Source organism: Pelecanus crispus, chromosome 14, assembly GCF_030463565.1.
Source record: "Pelecanus crispus isolate bPelCri1 chromosome 14, bPelCri1.pri, whole genome shotgun sequence".
NCBI lineage: Eukaryota > Metazoa > Chordata > Aves > Pelecaniformes > Pelecanidae > Pelecanus > Pelecanus crispus.
This window is the reverse complement of record NC_134656.1, coordinates 1,290,626-1,312,263: the sequence shown is the minus strand read 5'-3', so window position 1 is coordinate 1,312,263 and position 21,638 is coordinate 1,290,626. Positions and strand designations below refer to the sequence as shown.

The 21,638-nt window shown below is 57.2% G+C and overlaps 3 protein-coding genes across 5 annotated transcripts in view; 2 read left to right on the top strand and 1 right to left on the bottom strand.

The window, feature by feature from the left end:
* CSNK2A1 (casein kinase 2 alpha 1) overlaps nucleotides 1–9,122 on the top strand; it is a 28,755-nt gene extending 19,633 nt beyond the window's left edge. For 2 of the 3 annotated variants that reach the window (XM_075720931.1, XM_075720933.1), the window contains 4 exons: nucleotides 750–850; nucleotides 1,477–1,625; nucleotides 2,947–3,033; nucleotides 3,532–4,859. In XM_075720931.1, the coding sequence (XP_075577046.1) occupies nucleotides 750–850; nucleotides 1,477–1,625; nucleotides 2,947–3,033; nucleotides 3,532–3,647 (453 nt within the window). In that variant the 3' untranslated portion in view covers nucleotides 3,648–4,859. Of the gene's footprint in view, nucleotides 1–749; nucleotides 851–1,476; nucleotides 1,626–2,946; nucleotides 3,034–3,531; nucleotides 4,860–9,085 lie in introns of those variants that run through there. The other variant, XM_075720932.1, reaches the window with a different exon arrangement.
* TBC1D20 (TBC1 domain family member 20) lies at nucleotides 8,274–15,785 on the top strand. The gene is made up of 8 exons (XM_075720930.1): nucleotides 8,274–8,328; nucleotides 9,086–9,271; nucleotides 10,502–10,585; nucleotides 12,074–12,260; nucleotides 13,109–13,210; nucleotides 14,115–14,256; nucleotides 14,738–14,922; nucleotides 15,068–15,785. The coding sequence occupies exons 1-8, from the start codon at nucleotides 8,274–8,276 to the stop codon at nucleotides 15,321–15,323; spliced, it is 1,197 nt and encodes a 398-aa protein (XP_075577045.1). The 3' UTR covers nucleotides 15,324–15,785.
* Nucleotides 15,786–19,198: 3,413 nt separating this feature from the next.
* NRSN2 (neurensin 2) lies at nucleotides 19,199–19,850 on the bottom strand. The gene is made up of 2 exons (XM_075721403.1): nucleotides 19,680–19,850; nucleotides 19,199–19,567 (listed from the first exon to the last, which is right to left on the bottom strand). The coding sequence occupies exons 1-2, from the start codon at nucleotides 19,848–19,850 to the stop codon at nucleotides 19,199–19,201; spliced, it is 540 nt and encodes a 179-aa protein (XP_075577518.1).
* Between the last annotated feature and the right edge of the window lie 1,788 nt (nucleotides 19,851–21,638).

Here is a 21,638-nt window from a genome sequence, read left to right as displayed (position 1 = left end):
GCGAGATTATCTAACCAATTAAATAGGAATAGATTTATAGTGCTTTGTATTTATGAGCTCCTCAGTGGGTATCTGGAAAATTTATAACAATAGTTATATTAAGGCTGGTGTGTTCTGGTACGTAGATCGACTATTCCTGAGGTTATGTTATGTGGAAAGTTCCTGCCACTATCCACCCTCCCTCCCTTCTGTATAGAAACTGTGAATTTGGTACAGCTTTGTATAGATTCTGAAATCTTTGACGTGTTGCCTTTAGGCTGAAATTTTTATACTTTAACATGTGATCTGCATCTGAACTAACATGCAGACATTCAAGAACAGTGACCTTCTGTTCTCAAACCTTCATCCTGGAGCCCTCCGGGTTGGCGCTTCACCCTTCATGTGCAAGTTACAGAGTTTCTGCTTTTTTGATCGGTTATTCTTGCCTTTGCACCCTGTGGGTTTTGAATATTTTCTTGCTACAAATGGAGTTAGTGTTGCAAGATCTCAAGTTTTAGTGGTGTTAGGGTATGCAGCTCCCTCCTGGCTGCCTTGGGTTGCTAAGTTCGACTGTGAGCGGGGGCACGTTCACGATGTCTGTGACTGTACGTGGCCGGGGACATCAGAGCCACGGGATGACCCTGTGGCTGCTGGCTCAGACCACTGAGGTCGAGTTCAAGCTCCCAAGGGAATGTGCTGCTGTACCTTCACACTGGCTCTGGCATTATCATACCCTCACAGTAGTGAATTATTTTTCTGTTTGTTCCCAGCTGGTGAGGATAGCCAAGGTTCTGGGAACAGAAGATCTGTACGACTACATTGACAAATACAACATCGAATTGGATCCACGTTTCAATGACATCTTGGGCAGGTGAGCCAAGGTCCAGAGAAGCTCATAAGCTCTTGGTGGACCCGGACAGCTACTGCTTTGTCAACAGACCTTGAAGGAAATGGAAACTTATGCTTATGGGAGAAATCGGAGCCAAGATTCTTGAGAACTGTCACTTTGTGCCTTTGATCCCTTTTGCCAGTGCTTCCCATGGTCCTTTCTCTGCAAATGGACCTAAGGAAATGTTTTTAAATGTCATCCAAGCAATAAATGAACTGCTGGAGCATAAAGCATGAAGGGCAAATGCTCTCTCCGGTATTCTGGGGAAAAGAAAAAAACAAAATGGTGTTTGTCAGAATTACAGTGCAGAAAATACAGGGAGCTAATGTTGGAGGCATAAGAGAAGAGCAGAAGCTGGCATTTTAGGCCTGTAAATCCATTCTGAATTTGAGTCCTCATGCTGTCCAGGGCTGTGGCGGCTGTGCCGCCGCGTGGAGACACGGTGTACTGCTGCTTCGTGCTCCGGCACGGCTCAGCCCCGTTGCTGCCACGCCAGGCAGCGGCCCCTCTCGGAGACGGACGTCTGTCGCAGTTCTTGCTCTTTAAAAAAAGTGAATTTTGGCATTGATGTCCTCTGCCTAGCCTGATTTGGGTATCTTTTTCTGCAGACACTCCCGTAAGCGATGGGAGCGCTTTGTTCACAGTGAGAACCAACATCTGGTGAGTCCAGAAGCTCTGGATTTCTTAGACAAGCTGTTGCGATATGATCACCAGTCACGACTCACAGCGAGAGAAGCCATGGAACATCCCTACTTCTGTAAGTATCAGCTGCTGTCATCGTCTGCTGTCCAAAGAGTTCTTCCTCTGCCTCTGGGAAATCTCTGTTCCAGTAGGTTGTGCAGATAGGAGCTAAGAACCGCAACATAATAAGCCCGGTCTTTGCAAATAATTGCGCTGGAGCTGAGGCTGCTTGTCTCTGTGGTGGATAAAGTAGGCCACCGCCGCCTACACCAGCCGAGGAAACAAAGTGTTCTATGCCCGTGTCAGGCCAGTGAATCAGCAGCACTCTGCTAAAGAAGCTTTGGTGCTAAACCCATGCTAATTTCAGCAGGTGTCTGGGTACACGGATTCCTTTGTTTTGATAAAACCAGATAACTGGTTTGTTGAGAAACGGGCCTTTTGACTCCTTTTGTTACTAAATGTGTACCTTCATGAATGGTATAATCAGGTTTGGGTTTTGCAAGCAAAAACGTAACTTTCGCTAGTATATCTTTTTAAATGCTTGCTGTTTTTCACAAGTCTTGATATTTAGGTTTTTGAAACAGCTGTAACAATGCAAAATATGAGTATTTGCTCAGGGTTTTTTTTCCTAGCTGCTGAACAGACTTGTGTAATTAACAGACAGTATAGATCTGTTATGCCTGTGGCAAACATTCAAGTGAAATGCTTTGCAAGTATGAGCATTAGTAAAGCTGAAAGCTTTGAATGTGAGAGTTGGACAAACAGTGAAATTCACTTGTGTCCAAGTAGAGATACAGGTTGTACTGAACTCAGCACAAGGAAGGGCAAAATTTGAAATTCCCTTGTCTGATGCAGTAGGCTTGGGAGGCAGGAAGGGGTTGTCTCTGTTCCGGTTATTTACCCAGAGCTGAAAATAAAGAGTTAGCAAGTAAATTGGGGACATCTTACAGAAGGCAACAGGCTCCAGTGACACTCATTACAACTCACAGGCTGTTGTGGGATGTCTGTAGAGACATGATGTATGATTGTAACTTGTGATAATCTTTCTGCTTGCTACAGAATTTTCTGGGTTTGGCTTTATGCAATTATGCGGTTGCTTAGCATAGAAGGGAGATCAACCTCACCTTCATTTGCTTCAGCTTTTGCGCTCAAGCAGTCCTGCTAAACTCCAAAGCGCATCGTTTTAGGTGACTTCTCGCTGATCGCATTACCTTGGTACCTTCTTGGGTGCTTCCCACTGGAGTTGGTGGAAACTTCTGTGTTCTGGTAGATGATGGTTGATGTTATTTGACGTAGGCAGCTTGGCAGGACTGGCTGAGCACAGAGGTCATGGGCAATCAGTGTGCTTCAGCTGCTGTCTGGCAACACGGTGTCTAAGGGTAGTGTGCTCTTCCTAGATCCCATTGTGAAAGACCAAGCTCGGATGGGCTCATCCAACATGCCGGGTGGCAGCACTCCTGTCAGCAGTGCGAGTATGATGTCAGGTCAGTTCTGCTCTTGACTCTTCTTGGCGCGTGGCATTTTAAAGCATTTATACGCGCTGCGTGGATCCAGGAGGGCGAGTTCTGCAGATGGGGCCTTAGGTCATCTCCTGGGACCCATGACAAGGGCAAGGAGGGCTACGACAGAGTGGGTGGGAGAGCGTGATAAATAAGGCCTCGCTGCAGCCTGACCTGCTTTTCTGGTCTCGTTTTAAAAAGTGCTTTGCAGTTGGATGTTTTGGCAGCAGTTTGAAGGAGGGCGATCCTGCCATACATCTGCCCGTCAGTGACACTTGTGTGCATACAAACCTGTGCTTTTTTCAGAGGCTGCAGAGCACAGTGGCAGATCTTTAATCCCGGCTTATTTTGGCAGCTCTGAAAACGTGACAAAGCGGCAGAAAACTGACCTGCAAAGATACCACTTCATTTAAGAAGCTGAGCTGTCCTGGATAGCGATGCACTGGTTTTACGCTAATTCCTGCTTACCTGTCTCTCTTCCAGGGATTTCTTCAGTGCCAACACCTTCACCCCTTGGACCTCTAGCAGGCTCACCCGTCATTTCTGCCACCACCACTCTGGGGATGCCCGTTCCAGCTGCTGCAGGCGCTCAGCAGTAGTGATGGGCTCTGTCTCCTGCTGCCTGAGCTGAGTCAGGTGGGGAAGAGGTTTCCCCCTCCACCTCTCCTCAGGACGCAGCTCGTGCCTGGCAGGGGAAGGGAGGGGATGAACGCTTTGGAGGCACCGTGTCTGAACTGTTGCTTGTGGATTTATAGTAGTTCAGTCATTATATACAAAATTATTATAGGCTGATTTTTCTTTTTTTACTTGAACTTTTCGTAACTCAGGGGATTCCCTGAAAATACCTACAGATGGAATATTTCTCGGACAGTTTTTTTTGCCCCCTCCCCCCCCACCACCCCCCCCAAAGTACTCTTCATTTAAGAACAAGGATGAATCAACAGCATTTCCAAGCTCTTACATCCTGCTGGAAATCTCTTCTCTTCATGTTCCCACCATTACTCCTCCACGAGCCTACACCTTGGGGGATTGTGCTGTTCTCCAGAGACTACCAAACCAAGTCTTCGTGAGGCAGGGGAGGGGGATTCCTAAAGTACCACTCACTTTAACCCCATGTCCTGCATATGACTCAGCCGGGGTACGCTGAGGAGACAATTCCAGTATGGAGAGGTGGTATAAGCTTAGAAGAAGTAAGTGCAGATAATGTCTGAAACCCTAATTGGATTGAATCATGTCTCCTTAGGAGCCAACCAGAATGCCAACTCACCCCCTTGCATGTAATTTTAGTCTTAAAAGATGAAGTTACTGATCCAATTGGAGTCCTTGCCACCTCCCGAGAAAGGTGCTGCTGTCGAGTAAGCCATACTCTGATCAGCCCCTTTCTCATGGGAGGGTTCTTCTGCCATTGCTTGGCTTGGGTCTCTGGAATTAGTTTGTTATTGGGTATATTGTTTTTAAATTGTTTATGTAGGTTTCAAGCTGGTGGCTACTTAAAGCTGGAAAAATCAGACTGCGCCAAGTCCGATATCACATCTTCACCCACCATCCCCTCCCTCACGTGCCATGTGGTGAGAATACCAGTTACCTCACAGTCTTGTAAATATGCACTGAGAGGAAGGACGGAACAGACGTTAATTTAAACTGAAATGGTAGATCAGTAATTGTGGACAAATATTATCATTGACAGCGGAAAAGCACCCTTGTTACAGCCCTGCTACCCCTTGCGGTGTATGTATATACTTTGTCCTTCATATGTGAAAGATCCAGTGTTGGAATTCTTTGGTGTAAATAAACATTTGGTTTTATTTATCGAGGTTAGATTTAAGTTCCCTGTGTAGAGGCCTCCGTGGGGTGGTGGTACACTGACACGGCAGTGCCAACAGCCCCGTGCGTGCTGGGGAGGCCGTGTCCCCGTTCACACATGCCTTGCGTGGTGAGCGGTGCGGAGAAGCCTTCCGCAAAGGTCACAAGCCAAAGTATCTCCTGGGAGAGGGCTCTTTTGCCATAAAGCCAAAAAACCCTCCTTTATCTCGGCCCTGATGGATGGGGAATGGAGCTGCTGAACCAATTCTTAGTTTTTTGTGTGTGTTGCCATTCATTGCATTTCAGTGACTTGTTTTCAGTCACGCAATGCTCGTGGGGCTCAGCCGGAGAGGCTGTAAGCATGATGGCCCCCGTCCCTCTCGGTGAGCTCCCATCCAAACTCCATCGCAGGGGTTGCTTGTCCTGGGCCTTGAGTGCTTTTCCCGTTCCTCAGCAAGCGCTGGAGCCTTGGCCTTCGGCCTCTGTGTGTCCTCTGAGCGCCCAGCCTCCTTTACTCTTCTGGGGAAGTGATGGCCACGTAATTCCCTGGTATTTCAGTTAATTTTGCAAGGTAGGGTGGAGCGTGTGGGCTGGGTTAAACCGACTGAAGAGAAACTGGGCAGAACAGGAAACACGGCCCCTTTCTGGCAGGGGAGATGAGTTTTTTCATGTGCACCAGGGTAGCCTTCTCCTTGACTTCATCCAGTGGAAATGTACTGTACTTAAATCTTTTATATCCTAGAATGATGTGAAAGCTGGACCATGTTGACCATTTCCTTGATGTGCTGTAATGTAAAAGCACCCAATTACGACAAAAATACAGCTCGTGGTTCTTTGCGCTAGGTTGTGAGCTATGTGGGATGTTCAACCCAGTTCTTTTCCGTTGTTTCAAGCAAGGGTTTGCAAACCCAAGCGCTCACTGCTCCCTCCGTGCGTAAAGCCGTGGATAAGCCGTACGAAGAGGGGACCGCAGGCGGCTGGTGGTGCCCGTACCCCTCAGCCCTTGCACGAGGAACCACGAAAGCCTGCAGACAAGAGGGGTTTTTGGATGGGACGAGCCCTCGCACGAAGCCTGAAGCGCTTGTTCTCAGCGCTGCCGCCATCTCGCCTCTCCTCTTGGCGATGGAAACGCAGAGGAGTTTCTTTAAGGGTTTTTGTGGGGTTTTTTTGTTTTTTTTTAATGGGGTGGCAGCAGCCCCTGGGTGCTGCACCGCGCCGGCGGTCTTATCCACCCCCGCCTGCGCTGGGGAGAAGCTTTGCTGCGGAGCTCGAGGGGTTTTGGGGTTTGTTGTTTTGTTTTGTTTTTTAATAAAAACCTTGAAACGAACGTCCAAGCGCAGCAACCAGCGCGTGCCGCCCTCTGCGCATGCGCAGCCGCACCGTGCCCCCCCCAGCCCACGTGACCCGCCTCAGGGGGAGCTGCGCCTGCGCAGTGAGGCGCCGTGACGCACCTCCCGCGCGCCGCTGGCGGAGGGGCGGGGGGGGGAGGAGGAGGAGGAGGAGGAGGGGGGGGAAGCGGGACGGGACCGGACAGCGCGGGGAGCGCGGAGCCCCAGCCCGGCCCGGTCCGGTTCTCCGGCCCGGTATGCGCCGCAGCGCCTGGGAACATGGCCCGGCGGAGCCCGCCGCGCAACGGTGTCGGCGGCCACGGTACGGGCTGGGCCGGGCCGGGCCGGGCCTGGCGGGCGGGCGGGCGGGCGGGGGGCGCCGGGTCCCTCTGAGGCGCTTGGGGGCTGGAGCGCCCCCTGCAGGCGAGGTGGCGCCCCCTAGCGGCGGGGCGGGGCTCGGCGCTACGCTCGCAGCCGCCGCGGCGGGGGGGGACCGGGTAGGGGGGGGACGGAGGGGACCGGGGGCCCGAGCGGGGGGCTCGGGCCCACCCCCTGCGGCTGCGGAACCGTCCCCCGGTGCGGGGAGCGGGCTCCCTCGCCAGGCCGCGGGGCTCGGGCAGGCGGGGAGCAGCCGGGGCTGCGGTTTGGCCGCTGCCTGGCGGGAGGCCGGGCCCCCCGAGCTCTCCGGGCACGGCTTTTCCGAGCCGGCCGTCACGGCAGTAACCGGGGCGGGCTCTGCAGCAGCGCCGGGGCTGGCCCGGCCTTGCGAAGCGTCGTGTAAGTGCCGGTGCCCGGTGCCTGCGCCTTGTTTCAGCCGTGGGGAACGCAGGGCTGCTTCCCTCGCTGGAACCGCGCTCCGCTGCGGGCCGTCATCGCCTCGGCCCCTGGGGACCGGCTCATGCTCCGCACGCACTCACGACTGCTCGTCGGTGAGAACCGTTCCGGGCGCTGGTTTTAGCCGCGGAAGTAAATAAAAATCCACTCGCGGCCGGTCGGGCAGACCTTTCGTGACCGTACGGCTTGAGTTACGCCACGATAAGCCCCCGCGCTCTGAGCTTGTGTTTCGGTCTCTCCTTCAAAGTGTAGGTTGTGAGTTAAGGTTTTGTGGGCGCACAAAAAAGGTTTTGAAATACAATTTTTTTTGGTAATACTTGCAGCTATCATCCGCTGTACGTTTGAACAGTGTAAATAGTGGGGTATTTGCCAGTAAATCTCAGAAGAAGAGCCTGCAATACGTGCGCCTTCCTTTGTACCACTCCTTAAGTTCTTTGTGCGCGAGCAGGAGTTTCTTCTTCCATAGGCTTTGCCTCCTCCTTCCCGAGGCTTCGGTATGTGACAGCCCAGTGTCTGCATGCCACAGGAGATAGGGAACGGCCAGCTGAGCAGGGCTGGTTTCTGTTTGTGTGCAAATAACTTCGCTTGCACAAGGGGCAGGAAATGAAATAAGAGGAGATTGTCACTGGGTGAGCGTTAGAAGCTTTTTCATTACCAGGAACTTGGTGTTTGGAGGGGAGTTGGAGATTTGTCGTAGGCTGTTACAGCTTGTTTTCATCCAAAAAGTGTTTAAAAAGTACTTTGAGAAGGGATGGCACCCACTGCTTGACCTACTTAGCGTCCGTGTGTCTGAGCAGCCTGCTGTCCTGCCATCTCCCATTCAGACACCGCAGAAAGCCGTGCTTCCAGCCCGGCGCTCGCACACAGCTCCCCGGGAGCAGGGAGAGGGCCGGGGCAGCGCCGAGACGCCGGAGGTGCCACGTGGGCAGAGGAACACGCTCCCCGAGTCGCTGCCGGGAGGGTGGGGCATTGGGAAACAGCTGTTTCTCCATCAGGATCCTTTTAATTCCTCCCACCCCAAATCCTATTCAGACACGTCCCTTATCAAACGAATCCCGTTTGGATCCCAAGAGCAGCGTTAGTTGGATCTGTTGGAAAAAGCCTTTAAGTAAAGGTAGTGTTTGCGGCCTCATCCCACACTCCAGCCCTGCGGCTGCTCAGCAGATCCTCCTTAGTGGAAACTCCTTCGGTGTGGGATATCGGGTGGCCCTCAGCCACCTCTCTCCTTCCTCGCGTGAGGCGGCGGTGACAAATACCACGATGCAGTGTGAAATAGTGTCCCTTCTCAGCTCCCTGGGAAGCGCTCCCGTGTCCTGTAAGTGCGTTTAACCCATCTGAAACCAGAGCACCGTGTGCTTTGTGTGTTATTCCCTTCCCTACCTGCCCCTGAGTTCATGTGCTCCACAAAACGGTGGTGGTTGTTTAATACTGGCTAACCTGCGCGTGTACTAATAGCTGGTGAGTTTGTGTTTGTTGGGAGAGAAGCCAGTGTGCTTGTGATTTGTTAACTCTGGTATAATTAGGTCCTTTCTTGTGACTGTTGCTGTTGGTGGAAATGCTCAGACTTCTCCCTAGGATGCTGTCTAGCTGGGAGTCGGTAGGAACACGCAGTCCCGGTCTTAGGAAACACTTGACACCTGAGCTGGCGGCTGCGTCAGAGAGCAAACAGTTGCAGGGTGGCTTTGCACGGCTGTCGCGGTCCTGAATGGAGCCGGGATCTGTTGGGGAGTCTGGGAGCCGAGGGCAAGGGATCCGCTTGGGCAGCGGTGGCGGCTCCCGTGTCAGGAGGAGCAGCAGTTGTGACTGGCGGGGTTGATAGGGAAGCGGTGGGGGTGCCCTGCGAGCTGTGAGGTGCCCCCGATGCTGAGCCTGTGGAGATGGGGACAGGCAGCTGGTGCGTCACCCGCCGGGGTTGTCCCTAGCCTGTCCCGGCAGAGCACGTGCTGACTGTCCCCTGTCATCTCCCTTGGGGGGACGTCGCTCTGAGTGGATTTTACCCCCCTGAACTGAGCTGCTGCCCTCCGTGCGCTGGCGTTGCCGATTCAGCTTGCCTCTTTGTGGTCTTCTTGCAGACTTTGATTCTAAGAAGAAAAGAAAAGTGGCGGAAATTTATCAGGCCCTGAACAGCGACCCCATCGACGTGGCCGCGCTCAGGCGGATGGCGATCAGCGAGGGTGGGCTCTTGACGGATGAGATTCGTTGCAAAGTGTGGCCGAAGCTGCTCAGTGTTAATACAGACGACCTGCCCCCTCCTCCAGGTACAGAACAGCCTGGACTTGGGTGCTTTGGAAGAATGGCTCGGTGGTCTCTGTGCACGCTAGGGGAAGGATCGCAGAGGTTGAAGCACGTGCTTGCTGACCTGCCTTTTCCCTGCGTACGCTGGTGCGTTTCCCACCGAACTCATGTGCGAAGGGGACTCGCGCTGCAGCACGAACACCGTAGCTTTGTGCGCCGTGTTGCATGCAAATGGCAGGTTTGGAAATACACGACTTCCTAAAAACAATATGTCCGTTGTGCTGTGAGGGTGATGTTATCTTTAGTGACAGTGATGGAAATTAGTTTGCTTTGGATGCAGTTGGTGTGGCCTTCAGCGGTTAGCTGGCATGTGTAAGTTCATCTGCAGCAGAAAGTATCAAACTTAATTTGTTCACTCTCATGGAGAGGTGGTTGTGCTGAGCCCTGGCTTGGCCGAAATACTTCTGAGGTGTCTCTTCCAGGCATAGACGAAGCAGTTTGTTGTGTGAAGCACGTGTGGTGTTTGGTCAGAGCAGAAGCAGGGAAAATGACCTTCCTGGTGAGGTACCTGCATGGTTTTTAAATCTTAGCAATGCAGAAGCTCCAAGTCCTGTAGCTTTAACAGTCACGGTCCCCAGGACAGATTTGGTTGTTGTTCCTGAATCTGTAGCCGTTCAGAAGCGTGCATCCCCCCACGTCAGTGGAGGGCCAGATTGTGTTAGGTGGTCAGAGCTGCTGGAAGACAACATTTCATTTCACGTGACCCCATAGACAGTTCAGTGTGCCAGGAAATTCTTTTCTCTTCTGTTTTAACTATCTCAGCTACCCGTGGGTGGGGTTTTCTTCTGAATTATTTCTATTTAATAAAGTATTCTTTGTGGTCTCCACAGCTTATCATGCCTTGCTGCTGCTGAGTATGCTTTGAATTGTGCAGCAAAATTGTGGAGCAGAGATGTTTCCAGGAATGCTGGGAGTGGTGTCAGTTTAAGCATTTTAACGTATGAAGTTTAAAGAAATAATAGTCTCGTTTCCTCGCACTGAACTGCTGTTAGTGTCAGAATGCGCCGCAGCGCGAGTGAGGGGACAGAGCTGGCATGTGACGTATGAAAAAGGGGACGTACGACGGGGTGGCGTGTCTGTGTGTGCAGCCTCGCCCTCCTGCCGTCAGCAGGGTTTCTCCCGGCTCCCTTGCCCAGCTCTCTTCCCGGTACCTTTGCACTACTCAGTGTTAATCATATTCCTCTTTTTCTCAGCAGGAAAGGAGCTGCGAGAGGACAATAAAGATTACCAGCAAGTGTTACTGGATGTGCGGCGATCCCTGCGCCGTTTCCCACCAGGTGAGAGGGGATTCTCCTCTTCCCGCTCTGCGGGGGGAAGGTCTGTGTCGCGGGGCTCCTCCCGGCTCAGACCTTACTCGGGGGGGTCACAGTAGGGGTGCTCCATTGCTCCGAGAGCCTGACTTCTAGAAAGCCTTTTCCCTGTGAGCTTACAGCAGCTTCTTCATATAGTGGAGCCATTCTGCGGCTATCGGTTTCCTTCAGCTGCCTGTGCTGCAGATGGTTTTTGACGTGGCTCTTCCAACATTAGGCTTCCCCCTGCCCCGCTGAGCCCCTCTGCCAGCAGGCCAGTGCCGTCGAACAGTTGCAGCAGAGAGAGGCCCAGATCCTGCGTGCCCCTCACCTGTTGCGAACAGGGTGAGATTAGGATAGACAGAGCGCTTGGGAAACGTACCATTTGCTTCGGTTTATTTTAGACCGTGGTCTAGCTCAGGGGCATGGAAGGCAGGTTTGTCAGTGGTTAGAACAATTTCTGGTGCAAAGCAGTCTCAAAATCGGGTTCATGCACCAAATTTAAGAGAACTCTGAACCATTAGAAGCAAAATGTTTTTGCAGTTGTTTAGTTCTGATGGGTGGCTGGTGCCTTGTTGTGCTATTTATAAAACATTTAATCCAGCAGCTATCTAACGCTTCAGAGCAGTCGTTATTTCTGGCCAGAATCTGCTTCCCCCTTCTGCTGCTTTTATTTTGCGTAAACAGTTGATTCACTCTGATTCTCTTTTGAGCGTGGATACTGTGTGCGAGCCTGATTCCTGAAGGGTCTGCTACTACAGATTTTTTTGCCCTTGAATGGCAGCCTCCTGCCTATTTTTAGACACATTAGTGAAGCAGGGGAAAAGGAGAACTTTGTCATTGCAGGATCTCCGCTGGGACTTTCTGCTTGGCCTTTGGGCATTTTATCTGTTGACAAGGACTGCCAGAAACTGGCTGCAGCTGTGCGTGGCAGGAACAATGTTTTTCCTGTGACATCCTGTCCCTAAACACATGTTGTTAGCGGGGGACTGATTTAAAGTCGTGGTGATGGAGGCTTCACAATCTGATGCAGTTGGTGCAGTTTCTGTGAAAATAGGTCCTGTATAATTTTTTTCTAGAACCCCTGGGAAATTAAAAATGATTAAAATGTCCTTAGCAGCGCTGGATGTGCAGCGCCAGTCGCTCTTCACAGCACTGTACAAATATCAATAAACCCTGCTCCCATCCTCCACGGTGACTTCCTCACAGGTAGGGGCACTGCAGCTCCGAAGATTAAACAGCCGAACAACTGGCCGGCTTCCCTGCGCCATCAGGGGCTTGCGGGGCAGGATTAGGACTCAGGATATTTTTTCTGCTAGTTTTACCCTCCTCCCCTTTGCACCGCATCCCTTGGGATCGGGCGGGTTGGTAAATGCACAGGTCCTCTCCTTGCACACCGCAGCCGCACTCGCTCCTGTGGCAGGCGCCGGTAGGCAACGCAGCCCGTCCCACCGCCGCCTGGTGCTGTCCCCACAGGGATGCCGGATGACCAGAGGGAAGGCTTGCAGGAGGAACTCATCGATATTATCCTCCACGTCCTCAAGCGCAACCCCCAGCTGCACTACTACCAGGGCTACCATGACATCGTGGTCACCTTCCTCCTGGTTGTGGGGGACAGACTGGCCACGGCTCTGGTGGAAAAGCTCTCGACGCATCATCTCAGGTACTCACTGGGCTTGGCTGGAGGAGAGGAGCCGCCTGCCTGTCCTCTCCTCCGTCCCGTGGGGACGCCTGTGCCTGCGGGGAAGCCTGTGCAGATGGGGCTGGCCTGTCCCGGAGCAGGGGAGCCTGGAAGGCAGAGCCTTGGGTTAAGGCTGGCTGCCTGTCACGTCCGTACCCAGAGGAGTGCCGTGAGACAGCAGCGTGACCACACGATAGCATGTGGCTTTGCAGGGAGCTGTGCTCTAGGGAAGGGATAATTGAAGGCTGTCAGATTAATTTGTAACGTCTCTTGAAGTTGAAAAAGCCAACGTGCGTGCATTATTCATAGTCCTCTGGCCATCTCTGCTGTCAGGGCCTCTCCGGTTCCCGGGGGCTGGCTCAGCACAGTGCCTCCCGCTTAGCCTTGTACAGCCCTGGGCAGCGTGCTCCGTACCGCCAGTGTCCTGAGCCCCAAGGCAAGTGACTCTCCTGTTTGTGCACTGAAAAGGGAACAACCCTTTGGCTGGGCAGTGGCTTGGGAGGGATTCTCCCTCCTCTCCCAGACAGGGAGTTAGGTTTTGGGTGCTGGAAAGGCTTTACGGTTCACGTGTGCACTGCAGCAAAATAAGAAGTGTCAGCTGACGCCAGCGTGATTGTCTGGGTCCGGGTTTTCTGTGCAGATCAGCCCTGAGTGTCCCAGGCAAGTAAGAAGGAGGCTGTCCCAAATAGACAGAATTGCTTGGGGCTGGGGGCTACCCTGCCAGCAAAGCTGTTTATTGCAAGTATGTTTATTTACCTTCTGGCTGCCTCCCTGGAGGAGAGCTCACTGATGTGGTTGCTTGACGGAACTTCTTTTAAATCTTTCCTCAGGGATTTTATGGACCCAACGATGGATAATACCAAGCACATTTTAAATTACCTGATGCCCATCATAGACCAGGTGAACCCTGAGGTGCATGACTTCATGCAGAGGTATGCAGACGTTCCCTCGGAGCCTCCTGGCTCTGCCCTGCCAGTCTCGCGTTACTCTTCACGGGGCCGTTTGCACCAGCGTGTCCCCAGCGCCACAGTGGCTTCCTCAGAGCGACTCAACAGCTGACCCACAGCTAACGGTGACAGTCCAAAGCCACGTGGCACTCTGCTTCCGAGCAGACCCAAACCTATGCTGCCTGTTTTGAGGGGTTTTACGTGGTGCCATCTTCACCCCAGTGGCCTGCAGTCCGTATTGGAAAGGCTGAGCAGTTGCGGACGGTGTCGTACAAAGCTGCCACAACCACTTCACGTGCCCAGTTTTGTGGCTGGTGTCACCTTGCTGCAGTTTGTTGCTAGTTCTGGGGATAATTCCCAGGCTGTGCAATAGGGACACACAAGTGTAGTCCAGGCGGAATAAAGCAGGAGCAGGAAGGTAAGTGGGAAGGTTTGGTCCGGAGTCCTTTTCTGGGCAAGCGTCTCTGTTACATTTCATGGCCAAGATGTCTTTGGGTACCAAGCTTGATTAAAAACTCCCAGAAGTTAGTAAGCCTTTAGGGTGGAAAGGAATCTGTAAAGTTGACTGTGCCGCAGGACTTCAGGTGTCCTCGGTGCCAGACAGTGACGTGGTACGTCACTCATTCAGGTTCTCCTGAAAGCAGACCGTTTGGACCTCTGCTGTGGACCCCACTGGACGTGAGACGAGTAGTGCCAGTACTTTGCCTTGGGGTTGTATCAGTGGTACAGTTCATGGATCTGGACCGAGCGCTTGAGTGCTCTGCTGATAGCCAGGTTTATCTCCCCTCCCAGGCACGGAGGTGCGGTGCAGGGATCGCCCGGGAGCATTTCCGTGCTGTTTCCGAGCTGCTGGCAGCAGCTGACCTAACAGCACTTTCTCTCTGTGCAGCGCGGAGGTGGGAACCATCTTTGCCCTCAGCTGGCTGATCACCTGGTTCGGGCACGTTTTGTCCGACTTCAGGCACGTCGTGCGATTATATGACTTCTTCCTGGCTTGCCATCCACTGATGCCCATTTATTTCGCTGCTGTGGTAGGTACTGCCTGGAATGGTAGGGGGATTAACTGAACCATTGCGAGGTGCCGGTGGTTTGCGGCTGCAGAGGCGGGGGGCTGGCAAACCCAGTGCTGCTGCTGTCCCCGGCTGCTCCCCGCTCTGCAGGGGCCCCCCCAAGGCCAGTGATGTCCTTGATGGGGGGGAGGTAAGTCGTGAAGTCAAGCCCTGCTGAGGTTCTGCCCGCGTCTTTGACCTGCCAGGGGCAGGCTCTGCTCAGAAGGCAGACATATCTACCCAGAAAGGGGCTTTCCACATCTTCGGAGTCTTGGGAAGGGTTTGGCACTTCTCTTCCCAGACAGGGAATGCTTCACTGCAGTGTGTCCCCTTGAGGAAGGGCAGGTCTTTCAGCTGGAAGCGAAATGTTTTTCTCTTCCGGCTCTGAAGTGAGTGCCAGCAAGTGACAAGGAGTCGTCCCTGCTTCCCCAGCTATCCTCAGTACTCTCGCTCCTCTCTGCAGATTGTGCTGTACCGGGAGCAGGAAGTTCTGGACTGCGAGTGTGACATGGCTTCTGTCCACCACCTCCTGTCCCAGATCCCACAGGACCTTCCTTACGAGACTCTCATCAGCAGAGCTGGGGACCTTTTTGTCCAGTTCCCACCATCTGAACTTGCCAGGGAGGCAGCTCAGCAGCAGGCTGAACGGTGAGTGCAGGGCAGCCCGCGCGCCCGCGTGTTCTGTACGTCCCCTTGCCAGGTCTTGCTTCCTCGGGAAGATCTTCCTCCCTGGCAGGAGAGTGGTCCCAAAGGCGACCTGGGGACACTCCTTGACCCGTTTCTTCTCTTGCAGAACTGCGGCTTCCACTTTTAAGGACTTTGAGTTGGCGTCGGTGCAGCAGAGACCAGACACTGTGTTGAGGCAGCGCTTCAGGGAGCGGCTCCGAGGGGAGGAGCGGACAAAATCCATCTTGACAAAGCCAAGGACCAACCGCTTTGTCAAGCTGGCGGTGATGGGGCTGACGGTCGCGCTGGGAGCAGCTGCCCTGGCTGTGGTGAAGAGCGCGCTGGAGTGGGCACCCAAGTTTGAACTGCAGATTTTCCCCTGAAGCCAGAGGAAGGGCCTTCCCTGTCACCACAGCTTTCCCTGGCAGGAAGGGGTGATGTTTGATGAAAGGACATGTCCGGAAACAACCTGCCTGAAGATTATTTTTTATTCTTGCTGCATCCAGTGATGTTTTTGGCCTTTGCGACAGAGACTGATGGGAACCAGCCCAGCGGGATTGTTCCCCACACCGACGCTCACCTTGTTCTCTCCTCCCCGTGCAGGGGGGAGCAGATGGGCACTGCCGCTGTCTCCTGAGGAACCGGAGGTACGGACGAGTCAGGCTCTTCAGGCTGCGCACAGGTGACTGTACGAGCGGAGGGCCGTGCGTGGGCTATGCCAAAACAATCCCGCGTTCTCTGTTGGGGTTAATTTGTGAGAGCGAGGGCAGATCCTCGCCTGGAGGGGAGCGCCACGGCAGGGTTTGGCCTGGGTGTGTGCGTGTGTGGGGGCAAGGGGCTATTAGACTCCTGAGGAACAGGGCAGCCCTCTGGCTCTGCACCGCTCCCATCTGCAGGCTGATGGCGTGCCCCACCGTCCGCGTTCAGCTTCGCCGGTGGCCCGACCCTTCCCTTTCCTATCGCAACCTCTGAGTAGAGCCAAACCTTTCACAAACCCCTGTCAGCACCCAGCCGTGAGGTTCCCTCCAGCGTGTAACGCTCCTTGGTTCTTTTTGCTTCCTCATCTTTGCAGCCTGATCTGTTTACAGGAGGGAAGGGCAGGGGACAGGAGCAGATCCGCGGGACTGCCAGCGGGAGCTTGGCTCTCGGTCGCTGGCGCTCCTTTGCTGGCAGTAGCGCGGTCGTATCTCGGGTCAGCGAGGTGAGACGAGTGTCGCTCGCCCTGCCCGAGGTACGTGCTGTCATGTGCCAGATCACGTCACCGCAAGCCTTAGCGGCACCATAAACACCCCTTGCAGGCTTTTTTTTTTACAGCTCTGGAAGCAGGCTCTAACACGGAGAAAGGCTTTTTCCACCTTGTGAAACACTTTGCACAGGACAGAAGTCATTGTGGTAGGAAACCTGTCATAAATCTCCCCCACGAGCTGATCAGACTTCAGTGTCACCCCTTGGAATAACGCAAGTGAGGGAGGCCGCCCACCGTCCCCGCATAGCTCCTGTCTCCCCACCCAGTCCCATTAACAGTCGCAGCGCTCCTTGCCCTCCAAGCTAAGCAGCAAATCCTTCTAGACAACTCGGTGTCCCACTGAGACAAAGCCAATAGACACTCTATGCCTCTACCTCTCCCCTGAGCTGCTAAACCTCCCGCAAGTGCCCTTACCTGTCCCTTACGGCTCCCGCCCAGCTCCCCTGCCATCGCTGTGTTGTGCCCAAAGCCATCTGTGCCGTGCCTGGGGGCCACACGCCTGCAAATCAGGTGTTGGTTGTAGAGTTCTGGATTTCAGGATAGAGAAGAAAACTCATGCCCTGCAAGACTTGGCACCCTCCTGTCCCAGCACCCGGCCTGTCGGTGCGTAACCACCGCTGGGTAAGTTCTGCTTTGCCCTGTGGGCCCTTGCTTTCGGAGGGGCCGTGCCTTTCTGGCCGGAGGGTGTGCGGGCAGTCGTCGTGCCTGACCCTTGTTTCTGGAAAGCTTTGAGCAGAGGAGTTTCCTTTTGCCTCTGCGGGCTGAAATCCGGAGCGTGTGAACCCGCTCTCGCACAGGCAGGGCAGCGAGACCCGTTCCCGCTGCGGCCAGGGCTGCCCACGCCACCGGTGAGAGCTGGGGGCTGCTCGTGGGTCTCGTTTGCCAGCGTGGTTGAAGGCAGAGCCTGTTCCTGGCCCGCGGGACGCAGGGCTGCGTGATTTAGCACTTTAGAAACTCGTGGTGGGCAGGAGAGTCTGTGGTGACCTGGGGGTGCTGCCGGAGGTGCCGGGACCCCTCTGTACGCTCGCCCCCTGCCCCGAAGGAGGGGGTGGCTGGGGCCCCCCTGGGGGAAGCCCCTGCAGCCCCCCGCTCCCTGGCCGTGTTGCACTTTAGCTCTTGCGTTGTCCCTGGGGGAGGAAGGGCCTGGGAGGAGACGGTCGCTTCGGGTGCTTCAGTTACTCTGTACAAAGACTTATACGTACCCCTGTAAATGCAGATTTGTACAAACCCTATAACTGTAAAATAAACAGTTCCTAAACACGCTCCCTTCCCTCCCCCTGTGCCGGCAGGGGCCGTGGCGTGGGGCCGGGCGTGCCAGACCTGCTCTCGTGGCCCGCCGCGGTGCAGAGCTGCCCCATCCCCGCGTGGCCTCGCGCCCGGCAGCCCCGTGGGAGGAGAAGCCGGAGCGGAGCCAAACGGCGCTTGTGTGCCCCGGTTGCTGTTCTCCTTCGACCTGCCCTACCTTTGGTTAAACGCCAGGACGCATGCATGCTGCCGGCTCTCCGGAACGTTCCCCACCATCCGCGGCGTGGCGGGCAGAGCAGGGCTGTAAATAGCCTGACCTCCCGGCCCTTTTTGCACTCTGGGCCGGGCGCCTGGCTGCGGGAGGAGATCCCGGGCACGGTGCCCAGCGGCAAAGGCCCGGCCGTCACCACTTCCCCCATGCAGCCTCCAGCAGCCAGGCGCGCTCCGCTGAGCCGGGGGGACGCAGCCACCTGCCCGGGGCTGGGAACGGGCTTTGCTGGGTGGCACGAGGCTGGCGGCCGTGTTCACCGGATTGAGCCGGGATGATTTTTAGTTCTCTGCAGCTTCATCTCCGGGAGCGATTTTCTCAAAAGCCCTTTGGGAGGGACGCGCCGGCAGAGGCCCGCAGGGTGTGGAGGGCCACTGGGGCCTCAGCAGGGTTTTGGGGGGCGGAGGGCGGGCAGGGCTGAGGTTTCACAGCGGAGGGAAGCCCGGAGAGCCGGCAAAGCACCGTTCCTCGCCCCACGTGCCTTTGTCAGTGCGTTAACATGATGCCCAGCTCTGGCACGCTGCCGGGGCGGGTGCTCTGCCTGGAGCCCGGAGAGCTGAGGGGTTAAACTGCCCGCCGGGGTCTCTCGCCGACCGGCACAGAGCTGCTGCCCGCTCTTCCCAGGCACAGCCAGGCCTGGCCGCAGGCAGCTGCGGCTGGTTTGGGACTCGGCGGAGAGAGCAGCTCACAAGGATATGTCGCACGTTTTTTATTTCCCCAAAAAGAGCACAAACAGGGAAATGGTGGTCCATGCAAACACCCGGGTCCCTCCCGTGTTGTGCGGGTGCGGCCCGGGACGCTGTGTGTATGCAGGCTTGGCCGCAGCTTGACGCGGCTCGGCACCATGCCGACGGTGAGGGCCACGGCTGCGTTTGGCCTTGCTGCCCCTGCTCCCGGCCATTGCAGCTTTGCTGGTGGCACAGTCCCCCGAGTCCCCCTGAATGCACGGGCCTGGGCACCCGGAGCCGCCGCGGCACCTGGAGCCCTCCCAGCGGCATCCCGGTCCAGGGTTACCGGCTCTGTCCCAGGGATACCGGAGGAGCTGCTGGGTGTCACCGGCCAGGTCCCTCCACCCTGGCTCTGCCGTGGCGTGGTCATCGTGCTCTCACCCTGGCATGGCCGGCAATGGCCTCAGCAGCCTCTGACAGGGAAACTGCGCCAAATGGTTTTGTTCTGGGTTCTGATCCGGTTCTGCGCTGAACTGAATGAGGTGCTGCCGGCAGCGGCAGCAGGTGGTGACCGCCACGTGAAACCTGGCACTCGCAGCATTTCTGACACAGACACAGCGACAGCCACCAGCTGCCAGCAAAGGGGTTTTTTGGCATTTTTTTACTGAGCAGCAGCTGCGGAAGTGGGGGCCGCAGGATGGGGGGACGGCGGGATGTGGCGGCCATGCCGGGACCGAGCCGGGTGCTCCGCAGGTGCAGGTGATCCGGCCGGCTCCTGGGGTGCAGCAGAGCTTGGCCCCGTGCCGGGCATCACCCGTCGCCTCCCCAGCCTCAGGTGTCCCGCCGGGGCTGGACACCGTGAACATGGGAGACGCCGAAGGGCATTGCCGTCGCGGTGGGGTGCCGCGGCGGGGGGCTGCCACGCAGGATGGGGGAGAGCTGCTGCTCCTCTTCCCGGTGTCGGCGCGGGGCCAGCGCACTGGAGAGGAGCCCGACGGCACCCAGCACCCCGGCCGCCGCGCACAGCGCCGTGCCCACCAGCCGGCACGTCCCCAGCGCGTGGTTGTACCGCACCGCCTGCATGTCCAGAACCACGAATTCCTCCTCCCCGATCCCCTCCAGCTTCGGGGGCACCAGGGAGCCGGCAGCCAGCGCGGCGGCCCCCACCAGCAGGAACAGGGTCCCCGTGGAGAGGCTCACCTGGGGACAGGGCCACCCAAACGCCGTGGTGGGACGCACCCCGCGCAGGGTGTGGGCAGGGGGGTGCACCCCAGGGCGAGGCGGGAGGAAGGGTTTTTGGGGGGTCTCTTACCTTGCAGATGAGGGGGGCCCAGGCTCCGTGGGGTGAGGAGCCGTCCCTGTCGGGGCTGGCCCCGGTGCAGTCCTCGTAGAAGAGGTGGAGGTAGGAGCGGACCCCGTACCACTTCCCCTGCGCCACGCTGGGCCCGCGGCCGCAGCTGCAGTCGGGCTCACGGGCGGGCATCGGGCCTGGGGGGCACAGGGGGGCCGGGCTGGGCCGTGGGGAGGGCGACGGGACCCTGGCACCCGCAGCCGCTCCCCTCCTGCGGCCGCAGCACCGAGTCGGCTCCTGCCCTCACCCCGGGGTGCAGGGCAGGGGACGGGGCACAGGCGCTGGGCGCACCCCCCCCATGCAGACGCCGTTGCCTGGTTTGGGGAGCACCAAGAGGGACCCCAAGAGCTGCCTCCCCCCACCGCAGGGCTCTGTCGTGGCCGCCAGGACCCGGCTGGGGCAGCGAGGCTGAGGCCACGTCCTCAGGGTGACCGGGAGCATCGCTGCCCTTATCCCAGCTGTCGTGGTTAAACCAGGACACCGGGGGGGCTTCCACAGGGGATGGAGGAAGGGATCCCCCGCCCCGTGCACTGCGAGGACCTGCCCGTCCCGGGCAGGATCCAGCCCCGGCACAGCCCCCCGGCCCGGCTGCCGCCGCCGCCGCCACCGCCACCGCGTTGGCAGGATCAGGCCCCGACATCAGGCCATCCACAGCCACCCAATCGCCGGCGATGGGGAAGGAGGGGCGGCGGCGGCGGGGAGGGATGCGGCCACCTTTGGGGTGGCCAAGGGGGCCACCACTGCCTTGCGGGGGGAGACACGGCCACCAACGTTGCCGGGGACAAAGTCACCGGCGTCCCCTCCCCGCCACAGCTGGGGCATTGCCATGGGAACTGCCTGCTCGGCCATCGCCAGGCCACCCCGCAGCCTGCGTGTGCGGGGCCATGTGTGTGCGGGGGCATGCGTGTGCGGGGGCATGCGTGTGGAAATGTCAGCCCGGAGGAGGGCGAAGCGGGGGAACCGGGACCCTTTTGGTGCCGGCTGTGGCGCTGAACAAAGCCCTGCGCCGGAGAGGCCTGACGGGGGCGGGGGGAAACGCGCTGCCCCCGGGACCGGTTGTCCCCCAAAACAGCCCCAGCCCCTCTGCCCCAGCCTGGGTGTCCCCAGAACTGGGGACGTGCTCGTCCCGCCCTCCCTTCTCACATGCAGAGGGGTCTGGGGGGGCCCAGCCTGGTGCCGCCATGGTTTGGGGAGGGGGGGCTCAGCCTGGCAACCACCCTGGCACCCATCGCTTTGCCCCCCCTCATCCTGCACCCCCCTGTACCCCTGCACAGGCTCCCCCCTGCCCACCCCCCTGCCTGCTCCCCGCTTACCTGGGGGGGGGGCAGAGGCCTTAGCACATCCTTCCCCGTCCCAGCGCCGTCACCGACCGCGGTCCCGCTGTCCTTGTGTCTGGGAGGGATCCCACGGCACTGTCCACGGGTGGGCAGCCGGCCCTCGGCTTCAACACAACCCCGGCGCCATCCTCCTCCTCCCAGGGATTTGGGGTGGGGATGGCGGGGGGGGGGCCGTGCCGGGCTGGAGGGGAGCGGGCAGAGCGGGTCCCTGCTGCCAGGCCAGGAGCCGCCGCTGCCTGCGGAGCCGGCGAGACACTGCGTGCAGCCGCGGTGCGTGACTCAGAGCCGGGCCCGTGGCGACAACGTGTGCACGTGCCTGCGCGGGCAGCGCCGGGCGCTGGGCACCGGGTACCTGGCCCCGCGTGGCCCCGGCCCGTGGCGAGGTCGGGAGGGCAACAGAGATGGCCAGCGAGGCGGGACGGCGGCCAGGATGGAGCCACGGGCCTCCCCGCTCGCGGCCGGGGACTGCTGTGCCGCCATGCCGGGCATCGCTGCGCCTGCGGCTTCGGGATCGCAGCCGGGGCACCCCAGGGCGGTGCTGGGTGCTGTTGCGGGGCGGGTGCAGCTCTCATGGGGGGGTCAC